Here is a 27,982-nt window from a genome sequence, read left to right as displayed (position 1 = left end):
TTTTGTTAAAGTGAAACTGATTTGCTCAGACAACCTTTGTTAACACTACAGGTGCTTCCTAAAATACAATATCACAAAGCAGAACACATTGCGATTACTTACCCGATGCTGTTCCACAACATGGTGGAACCCACCAAGCAGAAGAGAAAATGCTGGCAATCACATCAGGAGGAAAAAGGGTAACATTTCTTTGTATCTGTAATAAGTTCAATACAAGTGCTAAGAACACACCAATAGAAAACAGGACCACTCCGCGAATAAGCAAGTTCATGTTCTGGTTTGTGATGGCAGAAAGATACAGGCCATGTCTGATCTGCACAGTTGTAGTTTTGTTTCTTTCCTCCTCTGCCATTTAGATACGGGTATTTGAGTATCTGTTTGTCACAGATGTTGGCTGTAGGAGTGTACCTCTACTTAGCTGGATCTATGTTCGCCCTTTAATACACATTGCGTGCAACCTACAAAGAATTGAGAGACAACATGCTATATAATTACTACAGTAAGCAATCTATGACAGATTAAACAAAACAAGGATTATTTCTTCCTCTTAACTAGCAAACTAACTTTTGAGTTCTAGAACACTTGAGATGAAAAATACAATAAACTTTAATGCTGGTGGTGAGCAGAGAGGTCATTATATTGCCAGCAAGAGGCCGAACCCCATACTGATGGTCGGGACACATTTTCATTCAACTGGCAAGCTACTGGCACATTCTGAGGGCTGACAGACAGCCTGCCATTCTGATGGGAGGAGGGATGTGGGTGGCAAATCTGGAAGACCAGCCACAGAACATGGGCCTGGCGCAAGAGATTACAGACAGGTGAGGGTGATTTAGAGCATTAGTGAAGGGGATGGAGTGATTAGCAGTGAGATGTGGAAATGAGCAATTATGCTCATCCAGTTTCTCAAAAAGTGCTAACTTTTTGTTTGTGGTTGCTCCCAGAGCGGTTTCCAGCAGTCCCTTTTTTGGGACATTGATTCTGGTCGTTTTCTGCTCCATGCAGTGGACAATTCCAACACACAGCAGGTATTTTAGAATTAGAACATTACAGCGCAGTACAGGCCCTTCGGCCCTCGATGTTGCGCCGACCTGTGAAACCATCTGACCTACACTATTCCATTTTCATCCATATGTCTATCCAATGACCACTTAAATGCCCTTAAAGTTGGCGAATCAACTACTGCTGCAGGCAGGGCGTTCCACGCCCTTACTACTCTCTGAGTAAAGAAACTACCTCTGACATCTGTCCTATATCTATCACCCCTCAACTTGAAGCTATGTCCCCTCGTGTTTGCCATCACCATCCGAGGAAAAAGACGCTCACTATCCACCCTATCTAACCCTCTGATTATCTTATATGTCTCTATTAAGTCACCTCTCCTCCTCCTTCTCTCCAACGAAAACAACCTCAAGTCCCTCAGCCTTTCCTCGTAAGACCTTCCCTCCATACCAGGCAACATCCTAGTAAATCTCCTCTGCACCCTTTCCATAGCTTCCACATCCTTCCTATAATGCGGTGACCAGAACTGCACGCAATACTCCAGGTGCGGTCTCACCAGAGTTTTGTACAGCTGCACTAAAATGACACTGACAACTCAACTTTGTTACAGGGCCCTGCTGTGCAACGATAAATGAGACGCCGGCCTGTTCCCAAAGGAAGCCTGAATTGAGGCCTATTCAAAAATGGCAGGATTATGTTTTAAATTGTAGAACGTCTTTAATGACAGATTAATTGATCTGCAGCAATGATTCAGGAACAATTCTAGACTCTTCATTCGTAAATGCAATTATTTGCCCTTCGCAGTATGAAATAAAGTGTCTTTATTTCAAAGATATCTGAAGCAAATTATTGACAGTTCCGAGTGGTTCTTGTTAAAGATCTTTATTTGCTCAAACTTTTTCGGAATTCTGCCCAAATTCTGTATGTCCACGCAATCTCTTTCTTCCTTCCTTCCTTTCAAGAGCAGAATGGATTCCAGGGAAATGGCCAAGATCAAAAACTTTAGACCTCAAGTCTAAATAAATATTTTTGACATTATAACAATCTTTTTCTTAAAAAACATTCTGCTCATGCAAATTTCATATCCACTGATATCAGACCTTCATTCAACTGCCAACTGAAACATGGAGAGAAGCAAATATACTAATATAATACAGAGATCTGGAAAGGACAAAAGTGACAACTTCCAAGCATACAATCCTAATCTAAGGAATGTTACATTTTCTAAGATAATAAATTTTGAAAAAAATCTTATTTCACACTTATAAAATTGAGATTGCTAGAGAACCTGAAATTCAATATTGTAAAAAGTTCTCAACATTGTTAGCAGGTTTAGTTCATGTATTGGTGCCAATATATGAAAATTAAACTTTTAAGATGCTATACTTTAATGCTGTGCCAATACATTTCTCAAGTGACATTTAATCTTTCCTGTTCTAGTGAAAAGATGCCCAGTTTCTCCACACTCTACTTATAACTGAACACTCTCACATCTTAGATATCACACTGTATGTCGCTTCTGCACCAGAGTACTACTGAGGGACTGCTGCACTGTTAAAGGTGCCATCTTTCAGATGAGATGATAAATCGAGATCCCGTTTGCGCTCTCTGGCTGCCATAGAAGATCCCACTGCACTATTCAAAGAAGAACAGGCAAGCTCACCCGATGCCCTGGCCAACATTTATCCTTCAATCAAAACCAAAATCCTAAATATTTGAACACAGGAGCAAATATGAAAGGACATTGAAATGTACTGTGATTTTTAAACTATGATATATTTATTTGAACAGTTTCAAAATATGACCTCAGTAAGCTTTGTAAAGAAAATATTTGCACGCATACTATCAGTTTGGTTACCACAATCTTAGGTATGCATGCCAAACAGTTATAGAATTAGGTCATAAGAAATGTTTATTTCCATTAATGCCTTAAATAAGACAAAAGCTTGCATGGCCGTTGAAAAACTTAATAGAACTTTTAATCTGCTAAACTTATTCTTTCAATGTTAGCTTTCAAAATTACATCCATTCTTTCTGTAATTGTGCTGTTCTTTAGAATGGAATATTATTTCATGAATGTCTTACAGAATCCTTGATGAAATGTATATATGGATAATTATTTCAGTATAGCAGTTAGTCGTAACTAATTCCAAATAGTAATTTCAGTCCTACTGAAAAATAGTAACAATTTAAAATATTTTATACTGAAGTAACATTTCATATTTCGCATTCATTATATTGCCTGGTATTCCACTGTTGGTAAAAATGTTATCATTGTAGTAATAGTCACATGACAGTATACGCCATTTGATGCTTGCTGTTACTGGTGTAGACTTTGCAGTAGCAAAACAGTCATGGTTCGCTGTCATTGCTCCTCTGAAACTAACAGCAACTTGGAGTCCAAACATGAGCATTTAAATGCAGAAATCCAGAAGCTGCTGTCAGTAATTCTACACTTCTACACAGGGTGCATTGTTGAAATTTCTCCAGACTGCAATCCACCAGAAACCACTTAGCTGATGAGGACTTGGGTTTTTAATGGCATACTAGGTTCACAACAATCTCAATGGCTTGAAAGAAACTAATTTTATATTTGCAGAATGTCAAATTTCTCCATTATGATAAAAGATTCATATTTTTAATTTAAATCTATGATATTTCAGCAGCCACTTTAAAGCCATTTGTATGCCCCAATCATTTATTTCACTCTCTGTAAAATTCTCATTAAAAGTGAAAAATGTAGTGCATTTTACTTCCTGGTTTGCTAACTGAGAATATTTCAATGTGACTGGGTGATTACTCCCCCCCCCCCCCGGGGGCTCAGCTCCCACAGCACTGCCCTAGTGCTTTCTCGATGCTCTGTTCTCCCTGGGCTCCTGCACTCTCCGTGCTGTCAAGGATAGATAAATTCTGCAGAGAGAAGCAAGCACACCCATCTCACTGTTATCGGTAAGTAAATATCAGTTTTCCTAAAAGCATCATTAAAACACTCTTTAAATGCAACACTTTCATATTATGAGTATCACATAGCATTATAATTTAGATGGAGGTCCACGATTATTAATCCATTTGAAAAGGGAACCCACAATCAGGAGTTCTGACAAAAGGTCATCAACCTGAAACATTAACTCGGTTTCTCTCTCCAAAGATGCTGCCTGACCCGCTAAGTATTTGCAGCATTTTCGTTTTTTAGTTCAATCGTGTAGTTTTAGTGACATTTGTAATGTGCTTGGGCTTTACTAACATGGTCTACATCACTGACTCTATGTTTGAATTGTTTGAAATAATACAACAGATGTAATATGAGGTTTGTTTACACTCCTCTGAATTTAATTACATTCTGGATAGTTAGAGCATCAAAGTAGGCTAGCCAACCAGCTATATTACCTTATTTTATATCACAACTATGAACTGATTGTGTTTTGTTTCAATAAATCCTTTAGATTTGTGAAACAATCATTTGCATTTAAATAACACATTCTCAACAGCATCCCAAAGCAGTTCACACCTTTGCAATCATTATCATGTAGATAAACACACTAGCCATTTTGCATGCAGCAACAAGTCACAAACATCAATGAGACAAGTGAACAGTTACACTGCTTTTTTGGGTATTGGCCAGGACGCTCAGAAAACTATTTACTCCTCTTCAAATATTACCCTTAATATCCACCTGAACTGGCAGGCTTGGTTTGATATTTCATCTGAAGGATAGCCCCTTTGATAATGCAGCACTCCTTCTGCACTGCGTTGGAGTTTCAGGTTAGATTAGATTATGAGCTATGGTTGAGCTGCCATCACTTGGAGGTTTACTTCTTGATAGCCTTGGGAGGCCCAACATCTACCCTTCCTATTAATCAACAGCTGCAACACAACCTTTGCTCTGATGACTTTGTTCTTGCGGTATATAGTGTCAGAGTCTCGAAATCAGTATCACAGCCTACAACATGAATGTTATTTTCAAGTACCATAGTGAGTAGATTAATAAAACAATACAAGCTTGAACAGTGTCAGCTGTATATGAAGCAGTTGCTGCTGTCGGGTCTGACTGCTGTGAAAGATTTAGTTAACACAGATGTGAAATAAACCCAAAGGTGTTCAGTAGGTTTGCTGTCTGAATATTTGAGACCACCTCGCCTCAATGGGAAGGGCACACAGGATACTTCAGAGCACATTCACTTAAACCCTGATTGGGGCACCTGAACAGCTACAGTTTTAATAGTAAAAACAATAAACTAAGCGGAATAAAAATGGGTTACATGTTAACCCAAAGTACCTGGGCCCAGTGCCCTCACAGCAGCCAAAACATCTCCTGCTGGATCCAACCAGGCAGCGCCGTAGGCCACACGCAGCCTGGTTCCTCCGAATAACTTCAACCAGACTCCTACCCAAGTCGAATCGAGCCGCCCGCCACTCTCTGATACCGCGGACCCGGTGGGAATAGTTCCACTCTGACCGGGTGGATACAAGCCGCTCAACCTCTCCCGGTCGCCGCAACTATCCACCAAACCGCATCACTACTCAGCAGCAAACGGAAGCGCTCGAGCAGTGCGGAAAGTCTGCGTGCGCGCACCCGGTATACGCGCGGAATCGCGCGCGCGCGCACCCGGTATACGCCCGTGTTCGCGGGATCACCTGCGCGCTCCCGGCATACACACGGGGAGAGGAGGCGGCCGTTCAGCCCCTCGAACTTGTTCTGGTATTCAATTAATCATGGTTCACCTCCATTTACCCGCCTTGGCTCTGTAACCCTTAATGCTCTTGCCCAACAAAAGTAATAGGGATACTATGAAAGCAAACACTGTCTAGAATTAAGGATGTCCTAAAATGGTGTCATTTTTCTAATTTTTTTGTAGTAATTTTTGAGCAATGAATGATTTTTTCCAATTATAAAAAATAACCCACGCACATCCGGCAAACCTAGTAAACTAGCATAAACCAGCCAACAGTTTTAGAAAAAAAATGACATTGCGCCCGACATGCCAACCTTCAGTGCTGACAGGCATTGTAATAGGAGCCAACAGGCAGTGTGCCAGCTTTTTCTAATGAAAACCAGTGCAGTTTGGGTCAAATAACCCTCAGTGCTATTCCTGACCAAATCTGACTGCTATCACAGCATATTGAGCCCCTCTCCTCTCATTACTACACCCAGCACTTTGTATGTTGCAGACAGGAACTCTTTCAAGAACAGGGTTCTCGCCTAGAGAATACAAAGGATGGCCTGGAGTTTCTCACCCAAAATTGCACTTGTTTTGCTGATTTTAAATTGTGCCCATGTATCCTCACAATTTAACTAGAATATGCCTAAATATTAAAATAGCTGTGAATCCACATGCTAACCAAGTGTAGTTGAAACGTAATTGGATTAAAGCCCAATGGGGCCTCAGAGTGCTAAGGTGCTATAAAAGTAACAAAAAACCTTCAGAATGAAGCTGGAGAGTGAAAAGTAAGCAACACATAACTTTCTGTCCTGCAAATTTTTCAATTAATTTATTGCAATTGTTCTGTAGAGTTTGAATATTCTCAAACTCACTTCTCACAGATGATCATTACTGAATCACAGGAGAAGGCTGCCAGAAAGAGGGCTTTCAATTTTGTTGACAAAGACCTACAGGCCTTCTGGGATGAGGTAGGAGAGAGGCATGATCACCTGATCAATTATCCAACATTCCAGCCCTCAAATGGGGCCAGGATGCAAACATGGGCTGAGATTGCAGAGCCATTGAGTGCCTTGTCAATGGTGTCCAGAACGGAGAAGCAGTGATGAAAGGAGTTGAACAACCCGGCTATGATAAGCAAGGTAAGAACCTCAAAGTCACAACTGTCTCCCACATCCTATGTGGTCGCCACATTCAGGCAGAACCTGCTGATTAGTGACTTGTTGATGAGTCACAGCTTTCACGTTCTTGCTGAGGTCTTTCAGGATTTCATGGGATCATCATTCCATTTGGCAGGGTGCTGGCTGGGGTCCGTAGATCAAGACGGTATTGCTAGGTCGGCTCATGTGGATTGATTGGCATCTCTATGGGTGGCAGCACTATCCTGGGCTTCAGCTTTACAGCAGCAGGCACATTGCCAGCTGCATGAGGCAGCTCAGGGTATCAGTCCTGTGATGCAGGTGGCAGCATCCCTGTTCCAGTAGCAGATGGAACCACAGGCCTACTACTCATCAGACTGGCATCCCACCACTATGCCCTAACTTTCCAACCCATCCACAGTAACTGGTAGACAGCACAGGGTGGAAACTGGCTGACGTGCTTATCTGAGCTCAAAGGCCTTGAAGGAGTAGAGGGAATTTTAAGCATGCCTCTACAACCTCTTCTTTTTCTTCCTTTGTTGTCAAGGTGGAGAAGCTGTTGAGCTGCGAGATATTTACTATCTTGCCATTTCTCACATTTAAAAAGATACAGGTTTAAAAATGTTAAATTTTCATTAAAATTTTTGAAAGTTATCAAAATTTTGCCCCGAACAATCAAAATGTTTAGATTGTTTGAAATCAGGTTTTCAGCTGTTAGAAAGTTTGATCTTGTTTATATTTTTGCAAATTTTTTTCAAATTTCTGTACAGTTTTACATTTAAATTAAAACCTTTTGTTATTTAAATGTAATAGAAGATTTTTTTGAAAAATATAACAGATTTAAAATTTTTATTGTAATGTTCTATTTGTTAGCAATTTGCAATTTAACAATTTTGTAATGAAATGTTGTTTGAATTTGAAGAGAGTTGCATTGAGTCTTCTAATTGTGACTGCTGTGGGTGAGGAGCTCATTAGATGAAAGCCTGCACCACAAGCTGCACTCTGATAGTCCTGCTCTCTGAAGAAAATGCGCAGCTTCCCTTTGCTGAGATTCTGCAGCACGAGCTGCAGACAGTAAGTCTTGTTATCAAATACCAATCCACAGGACCCACCCCTGAGCATGGATGCTATTCCTGAACTTCGCACAATGTAAGCATCGCAGCAAGCACTCATGTGCTACGTGTTAACATGCAGCAAGTGCAGCCAGGCTATCTACACACACACAGAAAGAGCTTCCACTCTGTCAATGTAGTTTTGCAAGTTCTGAAGTGTCATGTGCATTCTGTCAATTGCTCCAAACACTCTGGGAAAGGCAACAATTCTATAGAAGCTTGCTGCCCTCTGCCTTTGCTCCACTGCAGACAGTCCAAATTTGCTGAACTCTCTAGCCCTGTAGAACAAAGCATAAATCACCTATTGAATGCTGTCCCTTACTGCTCCTTGAATGATCCAGCACAGGTCCCCCATGGATACCTAGAAGAATTCAAACCTATAAAAGTTGAGGCAGTGATCACCTTCATATTCACTGTGAGGCCTCTGCAGCATGTGGCCAGAGGCTTCAGATCATCTGAAACGAAGTCGTGTAGTCAATGGCACAAGTGACACACAGTCAGCACCTCAGATATCTCCTGGAATATCAGTCAAGGGCTTTATACTCTGTGGATAGAGTTACCTACGAATGGAGTGCACTCTCCTCCAGTGGTTCTTCACTCTTTGGACATTTTGCCTATGGTTCTCTCCTTCCTCCTCCACCACCATAACAAAAATCAGAATTATCGTCCTAATATTAGCCATCTTTCTTTATTTTTCCATGAATAGCTTATGTAATGGCTTCCTGCAGCAGAAAACGATGATGGTGATGTCAAATCTCTCCCGGCCAATGGTTCTGTGCTTGCTTCATGTGGCTAAGGATCGCTGTGCACCTGCAAATCTAGACGCAATGTTAGCAGATCCCTAAACAAGCATAAATAGAGGATACTTGTATTTGAGAGCGCGGCCATTTGTTGTGGGCGAAGATTCATTCAGACGTAGGGTTTGATGGTCAGATGCAAAAGTTCAAAGATTCTTGGGGATATTGCATTTTTGTGTATAACTCATGCACAAAATTCTGCAATCTTTTAAACCACATAATTTGTTTGCGCTCAGATTGCACATCTTTCTGGCCACAAGTGTGAAGAAAACTCCAGACTGATTTATTTGTGGTCAACATGATCTTTGCAGCGCATCAAATTCAAAAAAAGTCCTGTGAACAGAACAAGGACCATGGTTTTTGTTGAGCTGAACAAGGCCTTCGACACAGCAAACCGTGAAGGCCTATGGAAGGTGCTGCACAAATATGGCTGCCCTGAAAAGATGATCAGGGTCATCTACTCATTTCATGACAGCTTGATGGCCAGCATGATGCAGAATACTGCCTTATCAGATGCTTTTCCTCTCACCAATGGCACCAAACAAGTCTGCGTAATGGCTCCAGTTCTGTTTCCCATCATTTTTTCGGCCATGCTCTTGTACACACTCAAAGATCTTGACGTGGGAGTACACATTCAGTTCAGGACAGATGGCAACCTCTTCAATCTGCAAAGGCTGAAGGCTCGCACAAAGATCAAAGAACAGCTACTAAGCGAACTCTTGTTTGCCAATGACTGTGCGCTCAAAGCACGCACTTCGGAGGACATCCAGCTGCTTGTCGACTGCTTTGCCCAAGCCTCAGAACCCATCAGCCTTACAATAGGTCTGAAAAAGGCAGAGGTCTTGCACCAACCTGCCCCTGGTCATAAATCCCACCATGGCAAAAGGTGGAATTTGAATTCAATTAATAAATCTACAATTAAAAAGCTAGTCTAATGATGGCCATGAAACCATTGTCAATTGTTGTAAAAACCCATCTGGTTCACTAATGTCCCAGAGGGAGGGAAATCTGCTGTCCTTACTTGGTCTGGCCTACATGTGACTCCAGACCCACAGCAATGTGGTTGACTCTTAAATGCCCTATGAAATGGCCGAGCAAGCCAGTCAGTTGTATCAAACTGCTACAAAGTCAATAAGGAATGAAACCGGATGGACCACCCGGCATCGACCTAGGCACCAGAAACGAAAATGGCCAAACCAGCCCTGTCAACCCTGCAAAGTTCTCCTTCCTAACATCTAGGGTCTTGTGCCAAAGTTGGGAGAACTGTCCCACAGGCTAGTCAAGCAGAAGCCTGACAAAGTCATACTCATGGAATCATACCATGGAATGTCCCAGACACCTCCATCACCATCCCCAGGTATGTCCTGTCCCACCAGCAGGACTGGCCCAGCAGAGGTACAGGCACTGTGGTATACAGTCGGGAGGGAGTTGCCCTGGGAGTCCTCAACATTGGCTCCGGATCCCATGAAGGCTCATGGCATCAGGTCAAACATGGGCAAGGAAACCTCCTGCTGATTATCACGTACCGCACCCCTCTCCCCCCCCCCACCCCCCTCAGCTGACGAATCAGAATTCCTCCATGTTAAACACCACTTGGAGGAAGCACTGAGGGTGGCAAGGGTGCAGAATGTACTCTGGTGAGGGACTTCAATGTCCATCACCAAGAGTGGCTCAGTACTGCTGACCGAGCTGGCTGAGTCCTAAAGGACATAGATGCTAGACTGGGTCTACAGCGGGTGGTGAGGGAACCAACAAGAGGGAAAAACATACTTGACCTCGTCCTCACCAATCTGCCTGTCGCAGATGCATTTGTCCATGACCACCGCACAGTCCTTGTGGAGACTTATTCCCATCTTCACACTGAGGATACCCTCCATCGTGTTGTGTGGCACTACCACCGTACTAAATGGGATAGCTTTCGAACAGATCTAGCAATGCAAAACTGAGCATCCATGTGTCGCTGTAGGCCATCAGCAGCAGCAGAATTGTACTCAATCAGAATCTGTAACCTCATGACCTGACATATCCCCTACTCTACCATTACCACCAAGCTGGGGGATCAACCCTGGTTCAATGAAGAGTGCAGGAGGGCATGCCTGGAGCAGCACCAGGGTTACCTCAACCTGGTGAAATTACAACCCAGGACTACTTGCATGCCAAACAGTGTAAACAGCATGCAATAGGCAGAGCTAAGCTATCCCACAACCAACGGATCAGATCTAAGCTCTGAAGCCCTGCCACATCCAGTCGTGAATGGTGCTGGACAATTAAACAGCAGAAGGTGGCTCCACAAATATCCCCATCCACAATGATGGGGGAGCCCAGCACAGCAGTGCAGAAGACAAGGCTGAAGCATTTGCAACAATCTTCAGCCAGAAGTGCCGACTGGATGAACCATCTCGGCCTCCTCCTAAAGTCCCCAGCATCACAGATGCCAATCTTCAGCCAATTCGATTCACTCCACGTGATATCAAGAAACGACTGAAGGCACTGGATACTGCAAAGGCTATGGGCCCTGACAATATTCCGGCAATAGCACTGAATACCTGCGCTCCAGAACTTGCTGCACCTCTATTCAAGCTGTTCCAGTACAGCTACAACACTGGTATCTACCCAGAAATGTGGAAAATTACCCAAGTATGTCCTGTACACAAAAAGCAAGACAAATCCAACCTCAGCAATTACTGTCTAGTCTCGATCATCAGTAAAGTGATGGAAGGTGTCGTCGACAGTGCTATCAAGTGGCACTTGTTTAGCAATAACCTGCTCAATGACGCTCAGTTTGGGTTCCACCAGGGCCACTCAGCTCCTGACCTCATTACAGCCTTGGTTCAAACATGGACAAAAGAGCTGAACTCAAGAGGTGAGGTGAGAGTGACTGCCCTTGACATCAAGGCAGCATTTGACCAAGTATAGCATCAAGATGCGCTAACAAAACCGGAGTCAACGGGAATCTGCTGTTTGGAGCCATACCTAACACAGACAAAGCTGGTTGTGGTTGTTGAAGGTCAATCATCTCAGCTCCAGAACATCACTGCAAGAGTTCCTCAGGGTAGTATCCTAGGCCCAACCATCTTCAGCTGCTTCCTCAATGACCTTCCTTCAATCATAAGGTCAGGAATAGGGATGCTTGCTGTTGATTGCACAATATTCAGCACCATTCGTGACTCCTCAGATACTGAAGTAGTCCATGTAGAAATGCAGCAAGACCTGGACAATATCCAAACTTGGGCTGTTATGTGGCAAGTAACATTTGTGCCACACAAGTGCCAGGCAATGACCATCTCAAACAAGAGAGATCTAACCATCTCCCCTTGACATTCAATGGCATTACAATCGCTGAATCCCCCACTATCAACATCCTGGGGGTTATTATTGACCAGAAACTGAACTGGAGTGGCCATATAAATACCATAGCTACAAGAGCAGGTCAGAGGCTAGGGATTCTGCGACGAGTGACTCGCCTCCTGACTCCCCAAAGCCTATCCACCATCTACAAGGCACAAGTCAGGGGTGTGATGGAATACTCTCCACTTGCCTGGATGGGTGCAGCTCCAACACCACCCAAGAAGTTCTACACCATCCAGGACAAAGCAGTCCACTTGATTGGCAGTGGCAGCAGTGTGTACCATCTACAAGAGGCACTGCAGCAATGCACCAAGGCTCCTTAGACATCACCTTCCAAACCCACGATCTCTACCACCTAGAAGGACAAGGGAAGCAGATGTATGGGAACACCACCACCTGCAAGTTCCCCTCCAAACCACACACCATCCTGTCTTGGAACTATATTGCCTTTCCTTCACTGTCGCTGGGTCAGAATCCTAGAACTCCCTTTCTAACAGCACTGTGGGTGTACCTACCCCACATGGTCTGCAGCTGTTCAAGGGCAATTAGGGATGGGCAATAAATGTTGGCCTAGCCAGCGACGCCCACATCTCATGAATGAATTAAAAAAATCTCCAAGGCCCCATAATCATAATCAACAATAGACCCCTCAACTCAGGTTAGAAGTTCTGCGCTCTTAGGAGTATCCTCTCCAATGTTGTCCAACTCCTGGCCGATGGCATCAAGAGCCAACAAGATAACAACAGCAAATGTTACAGACACCAATAGTGAGTACGATATATTTTATGAATAAGTCACATAAGAAACCAGTTAACAAAGAATATGCAAACCTCACAATTCGCATACACATTACCCGTGTCTAGCCAAGGTGATCAGTCTCGGACTAGTCAGTTCTGTCACTGAATCCCTGACTCAGGGTTCCTCATTCAAGTGTTGGTCCCCGGGGTTCTCGCTCGCGATCATCCCGTGAGTCCAACCTTTATACCCTTGTCTACGTGACTTGTCTGGACTTGTCTCCTCTGTCCGAAACGACCCCAACTCCCTCTTGCATGACCAACCGTCTCCTGATTCAATTATCACCTTTCTTTAAAATTGTTAACCCACTAGAACATTCTAAACTATGTTAATCATGTACTGCAAAGCTGGCTAGGTAAAATAGATAAGCTTTACGTTGAGATACGCAAAACTAATGCTAAGTTCACTCTCAACACCAACAACACCATGTTGGATGATGAAATCGCCCATCAGCTGCCAAAAGGAAGCTCAGAATTCGGCAGGCTCACCCACAGGCTTTGGAGAGAGCATGGAGTCCGTCTCAAAACAAAGATCAAAGTCTGCCAGGCAGTGGTTTTCACATCACTACTTTATGGCTGTTGGACAACCTACCTGCGTCATATTAGGCAACTAGATGCACTCCACCATCACTGCTTTAGATTTATCTGCAACATCAAGAGGCAGGACAAAATCCCTAACACCAAAGTTCTTGTAAGCTGCCGAATGCCTGATATCGACAGCCTGCTCATCGGAGCTCAGCTTCACTGGGTCTGCTATGTGGCTTGCATGGAGGATTCCTGCATACCAAAGGCAGTATGCTACAGTGAACTGTTTACGGGAACCCACGACATAAAACATCCCGAACTTGGATACAAAGACATTCTGAAAGCCAATCTCAGAGCAAGTTGGACCCCACTACATTGGATAAAAACAACCATGGACAGATACAAATGGAGAAGTCTCTGTCATCAAGCAATCTCAACATTTGAGGAGTGCAGAGTCAGGTCCCTACAGGACAAGTGAGCATGCCACAAACCCATTGCCTTCACCCACCCCTCCAACAGTGTAATATTTGGATTTGGATCTTCAAATTAAGATTTGGTTTAACATTACCTAGGAGACGACACCAACCTAGACGGTGAACAACCAGTCTCCTTGCTGAACACTCGTCTGTCGAGAAGCCATCATCACCATGGGTGGAAAGGCTGAAAGATTAAAAATATCAGAAGCCTTTGTAAATGCTACCAATATTTTTGTCCCCTTATGTGGCTAATAGCCTTTAGCTGGTTGCATCCCTTTAATCTTATCCATCACCGTACTCAATCCGGCGAGCTCCCAACACCAGGCCAAATGTGGATTAGGAGCTCACAAGAACACAAGATGTAGGGGCAGAAGTAGACTATATGGCCCATTGAGCCTGCTCCATCATTCAAAACGGTCATGGCTGATATTGGGCTTCAATTCCACTTTCCTGCCTGTTCCCCATATCCCTTGATTTCCTGCGAGACCAAATATCTATCTATCCCAGCCTTAAATGTATTCAATGATGGAGCATTCTCTCGGGTAGAGAATTCCAAAGATTCCCAACCCTTTGAGTGTAGTAATTTCTCCTCCTCTCAGTCCTGAATGATCGGCCCCTTATCCTGAGACTGTGTCCCCATATTCTAGATTCCCTGACCAGTGGGAACAATCTCTCAGCTTCTACCCTATCAAGCCCTTTCAGAATCTTGTATGTCTCAATCAGATCGCCTCTCATTCTTCTAAACTCCAGAGAATATAAGCCCAGTTTACTCAGCCTCTCATCATAGGACAACCCCCTCATCCCAGGGACCAGTTTAGTAAGTCTTCGCTGCATTGCTTCCAGTGCAAGTATATCCTTTCCTAAATGTGGAGACCAAAACTGCACACAGTATTCCAGGTGCAGTCTCACCAAAGCCCTGTACAATTTTAGTAAGATTTCTTTATTCCTGTACTCCAATCCCCTTGCAATAAAGGCCAACATGCCATTTGCTTTCCTAATAGCCTGCTGCACCTGTATGTTAACTTTGTGCGTTCCTTGTACGAGTGCCCCCAGTCTCTCTGAACATCAACACTTACCGGTTTCACACCTTTTAAAAAATATTCTGCTTTTCTATTTTTACGACCAAAGTGAACAACTTCACACTTCCCTACATTATACTCCATTTGCCATCTTGTTGCTCACTCACTTAACCTGTCTATATCTCTTTACATCCTCCCTGCAGCTCGCCCACATTAAGTAAGTGAAGCTGACCCCCTTCCCCCAAAACAAGGTGGCATCAGCATATTTATGGCTGGACAAGTGCTAATGATGTCCCAATCCAACTAATACCTGACAGAGGACCAATTTGAAAATCTAAGCTACTACCTCTTGAATGGGACATCGTACAAATCATTTACTGAGGCTTTTGCTCTTTTTGATGGGTACAAGTAAAAGGTATGAGGCCTCTGACTATACACCCTAAGGTATTGTTTGGAATTCTTGTCAGTTGAGATTCTTGGGATTCTGAACCTCTATCAGGAACTCTACTAATAAGTCACAAATTCAGTCATACTGAGCATTTTTTCTTGCATTTATTCACACTTCATGCAATGTTGACCCATAAAACACCACTCAGCTTTTCATTAGATGAGTTCACTGTTTCGTTGTGAACAGGACAGACAAAGCAGTTTATAGGTTTCTGGGAAGCAGATTCCTTTGAAAGAGGAGGGAATGAATTGACAGGTAGATATAGTTTGTCACCAGCAGAAAACATTTTTGTTTAATTAAATCAGAAAGCACCTCAAGTTACAGGACATCCTGCCACTACTGAGGGCAAGAACAAGAAAAATCATTAATTTCAGAGAGAGGAAGGAAGAAACAGAAAAAAATACTGAAGCAAAGGAATGAAGGCAAGGAAACAGGCAGAGCATAACAATAACAGAAATAAAGCAAAGGACATAATCATGCCAGAAAGAACATGAAAGAAAGAAATAATTAAACCAAAGTTTTTATATACTTTTTAGTACAGAGCAAATGTACTTTATTCATACTAATAAAGTTAATATTTGCAGTGCTGAAGTCTTCAAATTAAATTTCTATTAACTCGGGGACAAGAGACGTGCAGGTGGAGGCCGAGGATGATGGCAAACAATCCCAACCTCAGCAGCTTTAGGCCTGAGAGACTTGAACTCCTGAGAGTTATCTGCATAGATTTCACCAGTCTCCCGGCCAAAACCAGTAGGAAGTGGTTGCTGCATGACCATGCAACGTTCAGGGAACATTGGTGGGGGGGGGGGTGGGGTAAGTCCGGAGCAGGGGAGGTCTAAACTTTTCTTGTGGGACCTGGATGATCATTCCTGCTTTTCCTGGCTCCACAAGGAAAATTAAAAACAAAGGAAAACGATTTCTCTTTTTGGGACCCCTCTGGGCTCGACTCCTCTTCCAGCTAGGTTGGCCTGACAGTGGACTCCCAAGACTCCGGTTAAAATTTTAGTCGGGACCCCAATGATGTAATCGCAGACCAATATGCATATTTAAGGAAGGACCTTGATGGCTTTCTGCAGTTTTCCCTCTCATCTACTCAGAAGAGCAGGTTAAAGCCATAACCTGAGGGAAAACAGTGGAACGTTGACGGTTAAGATCCACTAGTGATTTTAACTGCTTGCCCACCCAGTTTCTGCCCTCACCAGCAACCATAACTCACTTGCAGCCTTTAAATGAAGCCCAAACCAAAAATATATCAAACTTCCCGATTCTGGCTTTGGGGGAGCAGCATGGCTGCTCAGCCAACTTCATGCTCTTTTCAGATGGAAGTCAGAGATTACTCCATTGCCTCCTTTTCAAAGGCTCCAGATTAAACTCACTGATTTGAAAAGGGAAGACAAGAAAATAACTCTGAAATGATGACCAAGAATTCATAAATTAAATAACTATCTATTAAATTCAATAGGAGCTACCAATTAAATGTGTATTTGAAAAATCACAGTGAATGTCTTTATCTGAATTAAATGGCTTGAATCACCCCCTCCACTAAACTGCCTGGCAACCAATGAATGGTTGTCAGACAGTATATTAAGTTAACCTGGGATATGATTTCTGTGAGTAAAACTGTTTTTTAAGACTTTATGTACATGATAGAATTGAAGCCAGCACCAAGTTAAAACTTAAATAAAATGCTTAATTTATTACTGTATCTTAATATAAAACTGATGCAGAAAAATATGGTGCATATTAAAAGCCTATTTTTGATAAATGGAGTAAAGAAAAGCTAATGACTGCAGTGATAGAATAAAAGAGCATTTGGCTCATCAGTGTCACACCTTCTGCAGACCATGTACAATCTACCTTATCAAGGATTCTCGTCCATCCATTTAATCTTTCAAAAGAATATTCTGCATAACAACTCAAAACTCCAAAGGTAATCAAGCAAAACTCCAGAATATTCATCCTCATATCTCTGCCAACATTGAAATTGTTCATATATAGAGTACCACTTTTTAGTTGAAATTAACTCTAATATTTGAGCACTGTGCACAGCAACAAATTTGAAAATGTTACAGATTGTTAATTTTCACATAATGCTTCATTAAGAACAGGTCACCTACAAAATCTTTCATCACTATTACAGATTTTAAGACAAATTGGGACTTTTAAAAGATCTATCCATGCATAGACTTTTAAACTTTAATTTTTTTAACTAATGACTGTAATTTTATTTAAATTTTAGCAAATTTCTAGTGCCATGTGATGGTATACTATTGCACTGCATCACAGAGTGATAGAATGTAGATGATTGAGTCTTTTATCTTTACCATCAGGAAGAGGTAAAGGGATACAGTGAATCAGAAAACAGGTTCCCTGGAAAAAGGACAAGTTATGTCTTTTTTCTTAATACTTCCTATCTATTTTCTAATGAGTCACCCAAGGCTACTTCTAAGAACTACATATACTCCCACACACTTTTCAATAACTGATTAGAAAATTATATTGATGACAACTTGTGCATATGGTTGATCATTGAGTCACCAACATCATTGACTTTGAAACACAACCACTTTGCTAACTTCCACAGCATTTCTATAATTTATCAGTTGGTTTCCTTTGGCATTGTTCACAGGGTTAAGTAGACCTCATCAGCTAACACCTCTGACTCAGCCTGTTTATAAATTGAACATCAGGTTGTCCAGGGATCTGGAATTTAAGCAGCCAATCAATTTAAGCAGCTAATCAAGTCAACTTTCAAATAGTCTTGTCCTTTTAAAAATTCATAGTTATTTCAATTTACTTTGTTGAACATTCAGTTAAACTTAAACTTTAATTGTGATGTGGTACTGCTGTGAAAGTTAATACAGTGTTATATACATAGCTGGTAGAAATAAATAGAAAACTAGAAGTTCAATCCTTACTTATACAAGGCCTCAATCTGAATACATCTGGAATACCGTACTCAGTTTTGGTCCATATTTTAAGGGCAGTCATGTGGATGGGCAGTAGGCCTACTTTGTTGCTAACTCACCAATGGGAGGATAATCCAGTGCAAGGTATTGACTTATTCTCAGGGAAGTCCTGAATTATCTTGTTTAGCTTCTGATAATTAAGCTTCATGAATGGCTTGTTCTGATTGGCATGACATTTTGGTTCAGATAAATTTTAAACTCTTTATTGGTTGGTTGAGATGTTTACTTGGTCTAATAGATATCAGTAGTTATAGTGAAGAATTGTATTGTTTTCAACTGTATTCAAACTAGTCCATCTTCTGTTATCTGTGAGAGTGTGTAAGAACACCTGGAGGTTCAATCTTCTTGTGCGCTATTAGATCACAATACTTGCTGGGATTTACTTTCTGTTCCAGCGCTATACCTATTGGGCACTTTTCATCCTTGCAAGATTTCACTACTGTACTCACTATGTAATAAATAATTTTCCATCCAAATGTCATCACATCCTCCTCAATTATATACTTCTGAAGGGAAAATAAGCAAAAATAATAAGGATCTGGAGAAAGGCAAAAATTGGGGATAATAAATGAGCTATAAAAGAGGAATCAGGGAGATAAAAACAAATAGAGCAGGATTGGGAGAAAATATAAAAGGTGATTAATCGAGAAAAAATGAACAAAGGAATCAGTGGGAGAGAAGATTAATAGGGAGAAGGACAGGATGTGAACAGTATGATGGATCCAAAGAGGAAACAGAAGAAAAGTGGTGCAAATAAAACTGAAATAAAACAAAATCTGAAGATAAGGAAAATCAACAACTTTTTAATGCATTTAATGTCTGAAAACATTCACCTGTGCTTTACAAAAGGGTCAGGGGACTGAAGGCAGAAGACGAAGAGAAGTTTTGGGAGATAAAGCATAATCAAAGAAGTAATTTTTTCAGGAAGTTCTTAAACATAGGGAGAGAGATAGCAATGCAAAGGAATTTGGAAAGAGATTTCTGGAGTGCAGGGTCATCATGGTTGCAATCTTTGCCACTGATGGTGAAATGGAGAGAGAGAAGAAATTTATATCTAGCCAGAACTAAAAGAGAGATATTGAGCACTGGAAGGTTAAGCGGAAGCAGATTGCATAAGTAGGAAGGATATGTGGCCACAGAAGAATTTGAAGATGAGGATTTCAAAGTTGATGTGCTGGAAGACAGGCAGCTAGTGGAGAACAGGAATGATGGAGCATGTGACTTTGTATGAGAGAGAAAATGAGTGGCAAGTTCTGCAAAAATTGCAGTTACTGCAAGGTACAGCTGAGAGGTCTGTAAAGAAAGAATTGGAGACATTAAGGCCGAAGGAGGTAAAGTTGTGGATGATGCTTTTGATGACAGTGGGGATAAAGTAGGTGATATTCCAAAGATAGAAGTAGGCAGTCTTGATGATGGACCAGATGTGGGATTTGGAATTCAGGGTCAAGCAAGACACCAAAGTTCTATACCATCAAGTTCAACCAGAGTAATAGATGGGAAAGGGAAGAGAATCAGAACGTGAGGAATTCAGTTTCCATTCAGAACCAAGCAGGATGGCTTCAAGCTTGCCAAATGTAAGCTGGACAAATTTCGGAAGTCATCCATAGCTTGCAATCAAATAGCAGAGAAACAGTAATGGAGTCAAGGGTGTGGTGAAGAAGTAAAGTTGGATGCCTTCAGAATACATATGAGTGCTGACCCATAAAGCCATCATGCAAATGAACTGCACATAAATGAGGATCAGGAGGTGAAGAGACTTTGAAGGCAGGGAAGACGAATCCACTTGTGATTAGCGAAGTCTACACTTACTCCTTTAATCTTACATGTCCCAGCTGCTGACAACCCAATTTTCCTGCTCAGATCTTTCCAGCCAACATTATCAAACTGGCTCTGTCTTCAGTCACTATTACTATCTCCATGGAAATTACCATAATCGACCTCTCCTTGAAAAATTCAACCTTAACGTTTTCATTCCCTCCCTAAAACTTATTTCCATCTTACTCTTTCTTTCCAAATTCCTGGACTGCTTTGTTATCCTGCAACATCATTCCCACCTTTCTCACCACTCCAGAACCTCCAACCTGGCTTCAACCCTGAGACAACACTGGTCAAAACCATAAGCAACTATGATTCTTTATTTTTCTTCATTCTTGTTATCTCCTCAGTGCTTTTTACACTGTTTATTGCACCATCCTTCATTAGATTCTACTCAACATTCCTCTTCCAATGGACTGTTGCTTTCTTTACTCCACTTGTGTCAGTTGCAAGGAAGATATTCCACTTTTGATTTTCCACAGAGGTGCAATCCCACTAGAAGTATGATAAGCAGGATTTCTATCAGCTCAGTGTTGGGAGTGATAAATGCTACTGTAGTTTCTGGAGTCAGCATGATTTGTATAAATTGGATGATTTCCAGACATTGGAAACACCTATTTGGGAGCCTGTTCATTTGGAAATAAGGTGCTGCTGCAGGATTTACACATCTACACAGCTAAAAAGTCAGCCATCCTTGGAAGACTTTTTTGCTAGCAACCACAACGATCTGCTAAATAGAGGTTCTGAAAAGTCTGCTGCAGGATAGTCTGCTAATATAAATGTTGAAGTGCTCCTGCAGGAGGCTAGGGACAGGAAGGAATGGACTTACGGGGGGCCCTTATGAGTCAGTGCAGAGTCAGTGGAGGGAGATAGCCAGATTGTGACCTCAAAGTCCGGCAAGAAAGAGGAGTCAGCACACCTTCTAAGAAAGTACTCTTAATAAGGATGACTGCCACTTACAGTGACCTCCCCTCACAACCATTAAAATGTTTACAATCAATATCTAAGATGTAGCAAGGTGGTCTTTATACTTCAGCTGGAAATGTTCCTTCACTTATTATGCTTATACTTCCCTATATGCAATAAACCATACTAAAAGCCTCATATTGCTTGAGGCATGCAACTGTTAACCCTTCTATTATGGGCTGCACGTGGACTCTTAGGTTTTATTGCATCTCATGTTATCCAAAGGAATTGTCACCTTTTGCATTCTTTTTAAAAGGAAAACACAACCCATAACAGCTGTTTAGTGACAGATAATGGACCCTCAAACTTGAGAACATATCCTGGAGAGGGACTATCAAAGATGTTGGAGACAGGAAATACGAGTGTAGGTTCCAACTGATGGTTCATCAAGACATTTTGAATTTGAGTTTTGAAACCCCAAAAGAGCCTTTTTTTTAGAACTATCCCAAATGATTCTAATGGAATACATATCGAATATATTCCCAAAAAGCTCTTTAATGGTTAAAATTGACATTAGTGAGATAAACTAGTCTTAAAGAAAACATTACATTCATTTCTATAAAAATATATTTTCAGTCTACAATTGCAAAGTATTATTCTTCTAAATGTTTATCATTGTCTATTTAAAGAAAAACTGTTTTGTATTAATTAATTTATTATCCATATTTTATACATGGCTTATCTTAATTGATATTTCATTTTGTTATTTACACCATTTTATATTTTTATTCTTTCTCTGTGTGCACATCATAGAAGAATTATTAAAATGCATTTATGGAATCCAGTCATATATAGCTGTATGTAAAACCCCAAGAGCTCGTCAAGTGCTGGGCTGCCAATCAACAGCATAATCTCTCATTTACCTTTCCACAATCAGACCAATTTTATATTTAGCACAGATGAATGAAAACTCTCAATTTCACTTCATTTGTCATGTTAGTCAAAATCAAACCATGATTTCATTGCATCTTCACTTTTTAAATCACTTGTTTACTGAGGGCTGCTATGCTGTTGTGTCTAATTAGCCGACAATTACTTTGTTATTACTGCATGTAATTATCTTTTCTGTAGAAAGAATGCAGCTGACCAGAGTAATAAAACTGTCTGCCCTGCTTCCAAACCCATCCACTACAGCCAATGAAAATCTTTTCCTTAGAGAAAAACAAGAGATTGACACAGACTGCTGGGACAGACCCAAGAGGCCTGTTTCTCAATAATGCTGCTATCCAAAATACAGCAAAGGACGAGCAACCTTGACACAATGCGAAACAGATGTTATACTTTTGTTAATATGATACATTTAGCATCCTCATTTTTCTAAATTAATAGCCCAATCATTTTGATATTTTATTACATATAATAATTATCTTTAACAAAAGCATCTAGAATAAGTATGCAGCATAGCACAAATGGCCAGCAATCCTTTTGGTACATAGAAGTGTAAATATTATTATCCTTATTCAATATAGACAGATAACAACGTATATTTTCAATTACCAATGTTATCTATAATTCACGCACTTAGAAAAATAAATCACTCAATACAGAGTTAGAACATATAAAAAATAATTTATATGTCAATGGGAAAAATATTGCATATCCAAGGAGTAGTCACAAGATGTCCTATACCTTCAGTGCTTTTGCCACTATCATTTTAATTAGTCTTTCACCCGCAATATATTGCTGTGATTATGATCGAGGAATCCACAACATAATGGTGAAAAAATGGACATCTTTTAAAATAAGACCTAGATCATGTTTTTTAAAAGAATAACAAATGTTTGGAAATGAGTTTAGGGCTGTCATTCAATTCAATGAAATGCTTATGATTTCATCAAATGCTTCAGTTTTACTCTCACTATTTCAATCCCAAACTAAACTAATTGATAGAATAATTGCACTGTAACTCACTATAAGACATGTATTATCCAATGCATTTTAGATTAGGCATATACAATTTTTCACATCATATATTTCTAGGTGTGATCCCATTTGCATATGGAAACTATTACTGTCTATAATAAAACCTAATTTTTATTAAATTGTTGCATGACATGCATATTTTATATTATAGTCAAAATGAATAAGTGTGCAGCCTCTGGCAGATGAATTACTTACAGGAAAATATACACCAGATGTTACTTCCTTCAAATATCTTAAACGTAAAAATGAAAGCCACATGTAATCTATTAGCAACTTTTTAAATGAAATTGTACAGCCTCTTACTAAGGCAACCAGTAAAAGCACTGTGTAATAAATTTCAATTATCCTTATCAGGTATCAGAATGGAATGAGCATGTGAAAAATGTGCATCACAGAGCTTGGAATGTATCTCCTTTCTGACTCAGCACTTGAATATGGTTTACCCTATAACCCAATCATCCCTTATGAGATTGTAAGAATAATCCAATAGCTGTCCCTGCAGATACCATTTAAAAAATGCACAGCATGATTTGCAGTCAAGCAGAATATTCTGGAGTGTGGTATCCAGCATCTGGTTTCAACTAAAGGTAGTGGATTACAATGAAAATGTTGCCATCTAGTGGTCACTCTTTAGCCATCCAGCTTAACAATCATAGTTCAGTAACCTTTCGATTACATAGAATTAGACTTGAAATTGTCACTAGCTTCATCAGATGACTGCTTAACAGGTTCATGTGGTGTTCACCTACCGTTTTAACACAACACAATAACTTTTATCAACTATAATAAAAGCAAAATACTGCGGACGCTGGAAATCCGAAACAAAAACAAGAAATGCTGGAACCACTCAGCAGGTCTGGCAGCATCTGTGAAAAGAGAAGCAGAGTTAACGTTTCGGGTCAGTGACCCTTCTTCGGAACTGAAAAATATTAGAAAAGTCACAGGTTATAAGCAAGTGAGGTGGGGGTGGGGCAAGAGATAACAAAGGAGAAGGTGTAGATTGGACAAGGCCACATAGCTGACCAAAAGGTCATGGAGCAAAGGCAAACAATATGTTAATGGTGTGTTGAAAGACAAAGCATTAGTACAGATTAGGTGTTAACGGACTGAATATTGAACAGCAACAAGTGCAAACCTGAAAAAAAAACAGTGGGTAAGCAAACTGAACAAACTAAGATGAAATGAAATAAATGCAACAAAAAAGATTGTAAAAAATGTAAAAAAGAAAAAAAGAAAAAATAACTAAAAATGAAAGTAACTTTTATCAACTGTTCTGCCGACAATCATTTTCAGGGTACTATGTTGATGATACATACGAACATAGGAATTAGGAGCAGAAGTAGGCCATTCGGTCCCTATAGCCTGCTCTGCCAATCATTAAGATCATGGCTGACGTGTTAATGTCTCGAATTCCACACTCCCATCAACCCCCGATAACCTTTGATTCCCTTGCCTAACAAGAATCTATCTACTTCCGCCTTAAAAATATTCCATGACCCCACCTCCACAACCTTCTGAGGCGGAGTTTCAAAGTCGCACAACACTCAGAGAAAAAATTTCTCCTCATCTCTACTAAAAGGGCAACTCCTAATTTTAAAACAGTTCTCCCTAGTTCTGGATTCACTCACAAGAGGAAACATCCTTCCCACATCCACCTTGTCAAGACCGTTCAGGATCTTATATACTTCAATCAAGTCTCCCCTCACTCTTCTAAACTCCACTGAAAACAAGTCCAGTCTGTCCAACCTTTCCTCATAAGACAACCCACTCATTCTGGGTATCAATGTAGTAAACCTCCTCTGAACTGCCTCCAATGCATTTACACCCTTCCTTAAATAAGAAGACCAAAAGTGCACACAGTATTCGAGATGTGGTCTCACCAATGCCCTGTATAACTGAAGCATAACATCCTTACTTTTATTTTCAATTCCTCTCGTAATAAAGGATAGCATTCCATTAGCCTTCTTTATTACTTGCTGTACCCGCATACTAACGTTTTGTGATTCATGCACTAGAACACCTAGATCCCTCTGCACCCTGGATTTCTGCAGTCATTCTCCATTTAACTAATACTCTGCTTTTTAATTCTTCCTGCCAAAGTGAACAACTTCACATTTTCCGACATTATACTCCATCTGCCAGATTTTTGCCCACTCACTCAACCTATCTATATCGGTCTGCAACCTCCTTAAGTCCTCTTCACAACACAATTTCCTACCTATCTTTGTGTCATCTGCAAATTTAGCTACCATGCCACTGCTTCCCTCATCTAAGTCATTGATATATATTGTAAAAAGTTGAGGCCCCAGCACAGAACCCTGTGGGACTCCACTCATCACATCCTGCCAATCAGAAAAGGACCCATTTATGCATACTCTCTGTTTTCTGCCAGCCAGCCAATCTTCTATCCATGCCAATATTTTACCCCTTACACCATGAGCTCCTACTTTGCGCAATAATCTTTTATGTGGCACCTTGTCAAATGCCTTCTGGAAATCCAAGTACAGTACGTCAACTGGCTCCCCTTTATCCACAGCACATGTTACTCCTTCAAAGAACGCTAATAAATTGTTTAAACATGATTTCCCTTTCACAAAACCATGCTGACTATTCCCAATTGCCTTGAGTTTTTCTCAGTGCCCAGCTATAACCTCCGTAATGATCGATTCTAACACCTTCCCATGACAGACGTCAAGCTAACTGACCTCTTGTTACCTGTTTGCTGCCTCCCCCACTTTTTGAACAGAGGGATTTGTTATGCAGACCCCCACCTGCCAAGAATGAGGCATATTAATTTTGTCATATGAACATTGATTTTAAACTGTTGCTAGAGTGAAGAAATGATTTGTTTGACGATCACCAGACACTGGGCTGGAAGGACATTTGCTTAATAAGAGACGCTGCTTGTGGAGACAAAGGACTATTCCCTGATCCAATTAACCCACATGGATTTTGATCACCAGACATTGAAGGTGTAAGGAAATGCATTCCAGGGCCTGCTAAGATAATACAATCCACAAACCTCACAGGAGAGACTGTTCCAAATAAGGAGCAAGTCACATGAATAATCTGCTGGGTAACCTGGGGTTTTTTGAATTGTGCCACACAGAAAGGAACAGAAGGCAGTTTTGCAACTGAAGCTGAAACAAGGACTCCTCTCTCCTGGCTGTCTCTCTCGCTTTCTCCAAGCCACCGGACCCACGAAAGACACGTACACCTCAAGACAGAAAAGACTCCAACATCGAAACAAGTTGAAGTGTGAACTGGGCCCCAACAAATACGGCTTACCAGCAACCAAAGACTCCACACTGAACTCAAAGGACAGTAAATAACGAACAGATATTGCCTCAAACTTTTCCCCTTTATTCTTTTCTACTTTTTCTGCCTCTATCTGCGCATGTGTTTATCGTAGAGGTGTGCAAAGGAAACCCGACACGAGCCTGAATTCTGGACACGGAAGTCCGACCCCACTCAACCCGAACCCGACATATGTTCTCAGGACCCATCAGGGTCGGGTCAGATGGCAGGCCTTTACATCAGTACATGGAGAAAGGCCTGCCACCCGACCTGACCTTGACGGGATCCGACGGCATGTGTCGGGTTCGGGTTGGGTCGGGCTTCCGGGTCCAGCATTCGGACTTGGGTTGGGCTTCCTTTGCACACCTCTAGTTTATCGCGTATGCCTGCTACCGTGGGCACGTCGCAGATTCGTAATCATTAACCTGATCAGAGTTTAAGATTAATAAACTTCTACCTTTCTTGTTTAAATCTAAGAAAACCTGTCTTGATTGATTTCTTTGCCTTACAATTGGAAAGCGGGGAACAAGGATTCACTGAAGGGGGAACTAGAAACACGGTGTCTCTAAAATTAAACCCTGTTACAGTTAAACCAGGCAAAGGCTGAGAGGGAATCCCTAGACCCCTTCTCAGCTGGTTGTAACAGGTTATATTTGCTACTTTCCAGTCTGATGGAACCTTTCCAGAATCTAACAAATTTTGAAAAATTAAGATCAATGCATCTACTACCTCATTAGCCACCTCTTTTAAGACCCAGGATGAAGCCCATCAGGACTCGGGGACTTGTCAGCCCGCAACTCCAACAGTTTGCTCAGTACCCTTCCCTGGTGATTGTAATTTCACCAAGTTCCTCTCTTCCTTCCATCTCCTGATTTATAGCTATTACTGGAATTTTTTTTGTATCCTCTATAGTGAAGACAGAAGCAAAATATTTGTTCATTTCCATATTATCTACCATTAACTCCCCATTCTAACTCTCGAGAGGGCTAATACACACTTTACTTACTCTTTCATTTTTAAATATCTGTAGAAACTCTTGCTATCCATTTTTATATTTCTAGCTAGCTTCCTCTCATACTCATCATTGCGCAATTATATGTTTTTTCTTTAAGTTTGATGCTTTCCTTAACTTCTTTAGTTAACCACGGATGTTGTGTCTTCCCCTTAGAATTTTTCTTTATAGCAGGAATATACTTATCCTGAGTATTCTGAAATATCCCCTTAAATGTCTGCCACTGCTTCTCTATTGATCTATCTCCTAGCCTAGTAACACAGTTCACTTCAGCTAGCTCAGCTTTCATGCCCACATAGTTGCCTTTATTTAAGTTTAAAATACTAGTCTTAGACCCACTCTTTTCTCTTTCAAACCGGATATAAAATTCAATCATATTGTGGTCGCTGCTACCTAGAGGTGCCTTTACTCTGAGGTCATTAATTAATCCTGTCACATTACACAATACCAAGTCTAATATAATCTGTTCTCTGGTTGGTTCCAATGATGATAATCTATTAAACTTTAATTGGCAAATACCCATCTAAAAGGTTTGGTAGCAAATGTATAAAATCCTCACTTTATTATAAAATGTCACAAAAATGAAAATGGAAATAAAGTTAATAACTAGTAATTAAGTAAGTTGGCTCTGATTTATTTTGTCAGAGTAAGTTCTCAGAATTGTGAGGTCATATTGCTTTAC

At 41.0% G+C, this 27,982-nt stretch overlaps 1 protein-coding gene and 1 long non-coding RNA gene across 3 annotated transcripts in view; one reads left to right on the top strand and one right to left on the bottom strand.

Moving 5' to 3' along the window:
* Positions 1-5,564, bottom strand: part of insig2 (insulin induced gene 2) — a 28,704-nt gene extending 23,140 nt beyond the window's left edge. Inside the window, exons 1-2 of one of the 2 annotated variants that reach the window (XM_068035123.1) lie at positions 5,279-5,564; positions 103-458 (exon numbers count right to left, since the gene is read on the bottom strand). In XM_068035123.1, coding sequence (XP_067891224.1) covers positions 103-352 — 250 coding nt within the window. In that variant the 5' untranslated portion in view covers positions 353-458; positions 5,279-5,564. The remainder of the gene's footprint in view (positions 1-102; positions 459-5,278) is intronic. The other variant, XM_068035124.1, reaches the window with a different exon arrangement.
* On the top strand, positions 3,851-26,737 carry LOC137371959 (uncharacterized). The gene is made up of 3 exons (XR_010975321.1): positions 3,851-3,951; positions 6,513-6,802; positions 26,101-26,737. It is a non-coding gene; the product is annotated as an uncharacterized lncRNA (long non-coding RNA).
* Positions 26,738-27,982: the final 1,245 nt, after the last annotated feature.

The sequence above is a fragment of the Heterodontus francisci genome, chromosome 7 (assembly GCF_036365525.1).
Source record: "Heterodontus francisci isolate sHetFra1 chromosome 7, sHetFra1.hap1, whole genome shotgun sequence".
In the NCBI taxonomy this organism is placed as follows: Eukaryota; Metazoa; Chordata; class Chondrichthyes; order Heterodontiformes; family Heterodontidae; genus Heterodontus; species Heterodontus francisci.
The sequence above is the reverse complement of the archived record's forward strand: the minus strand, read 5'-3'. Positions and strand labels throughout refer to the sequence as shown.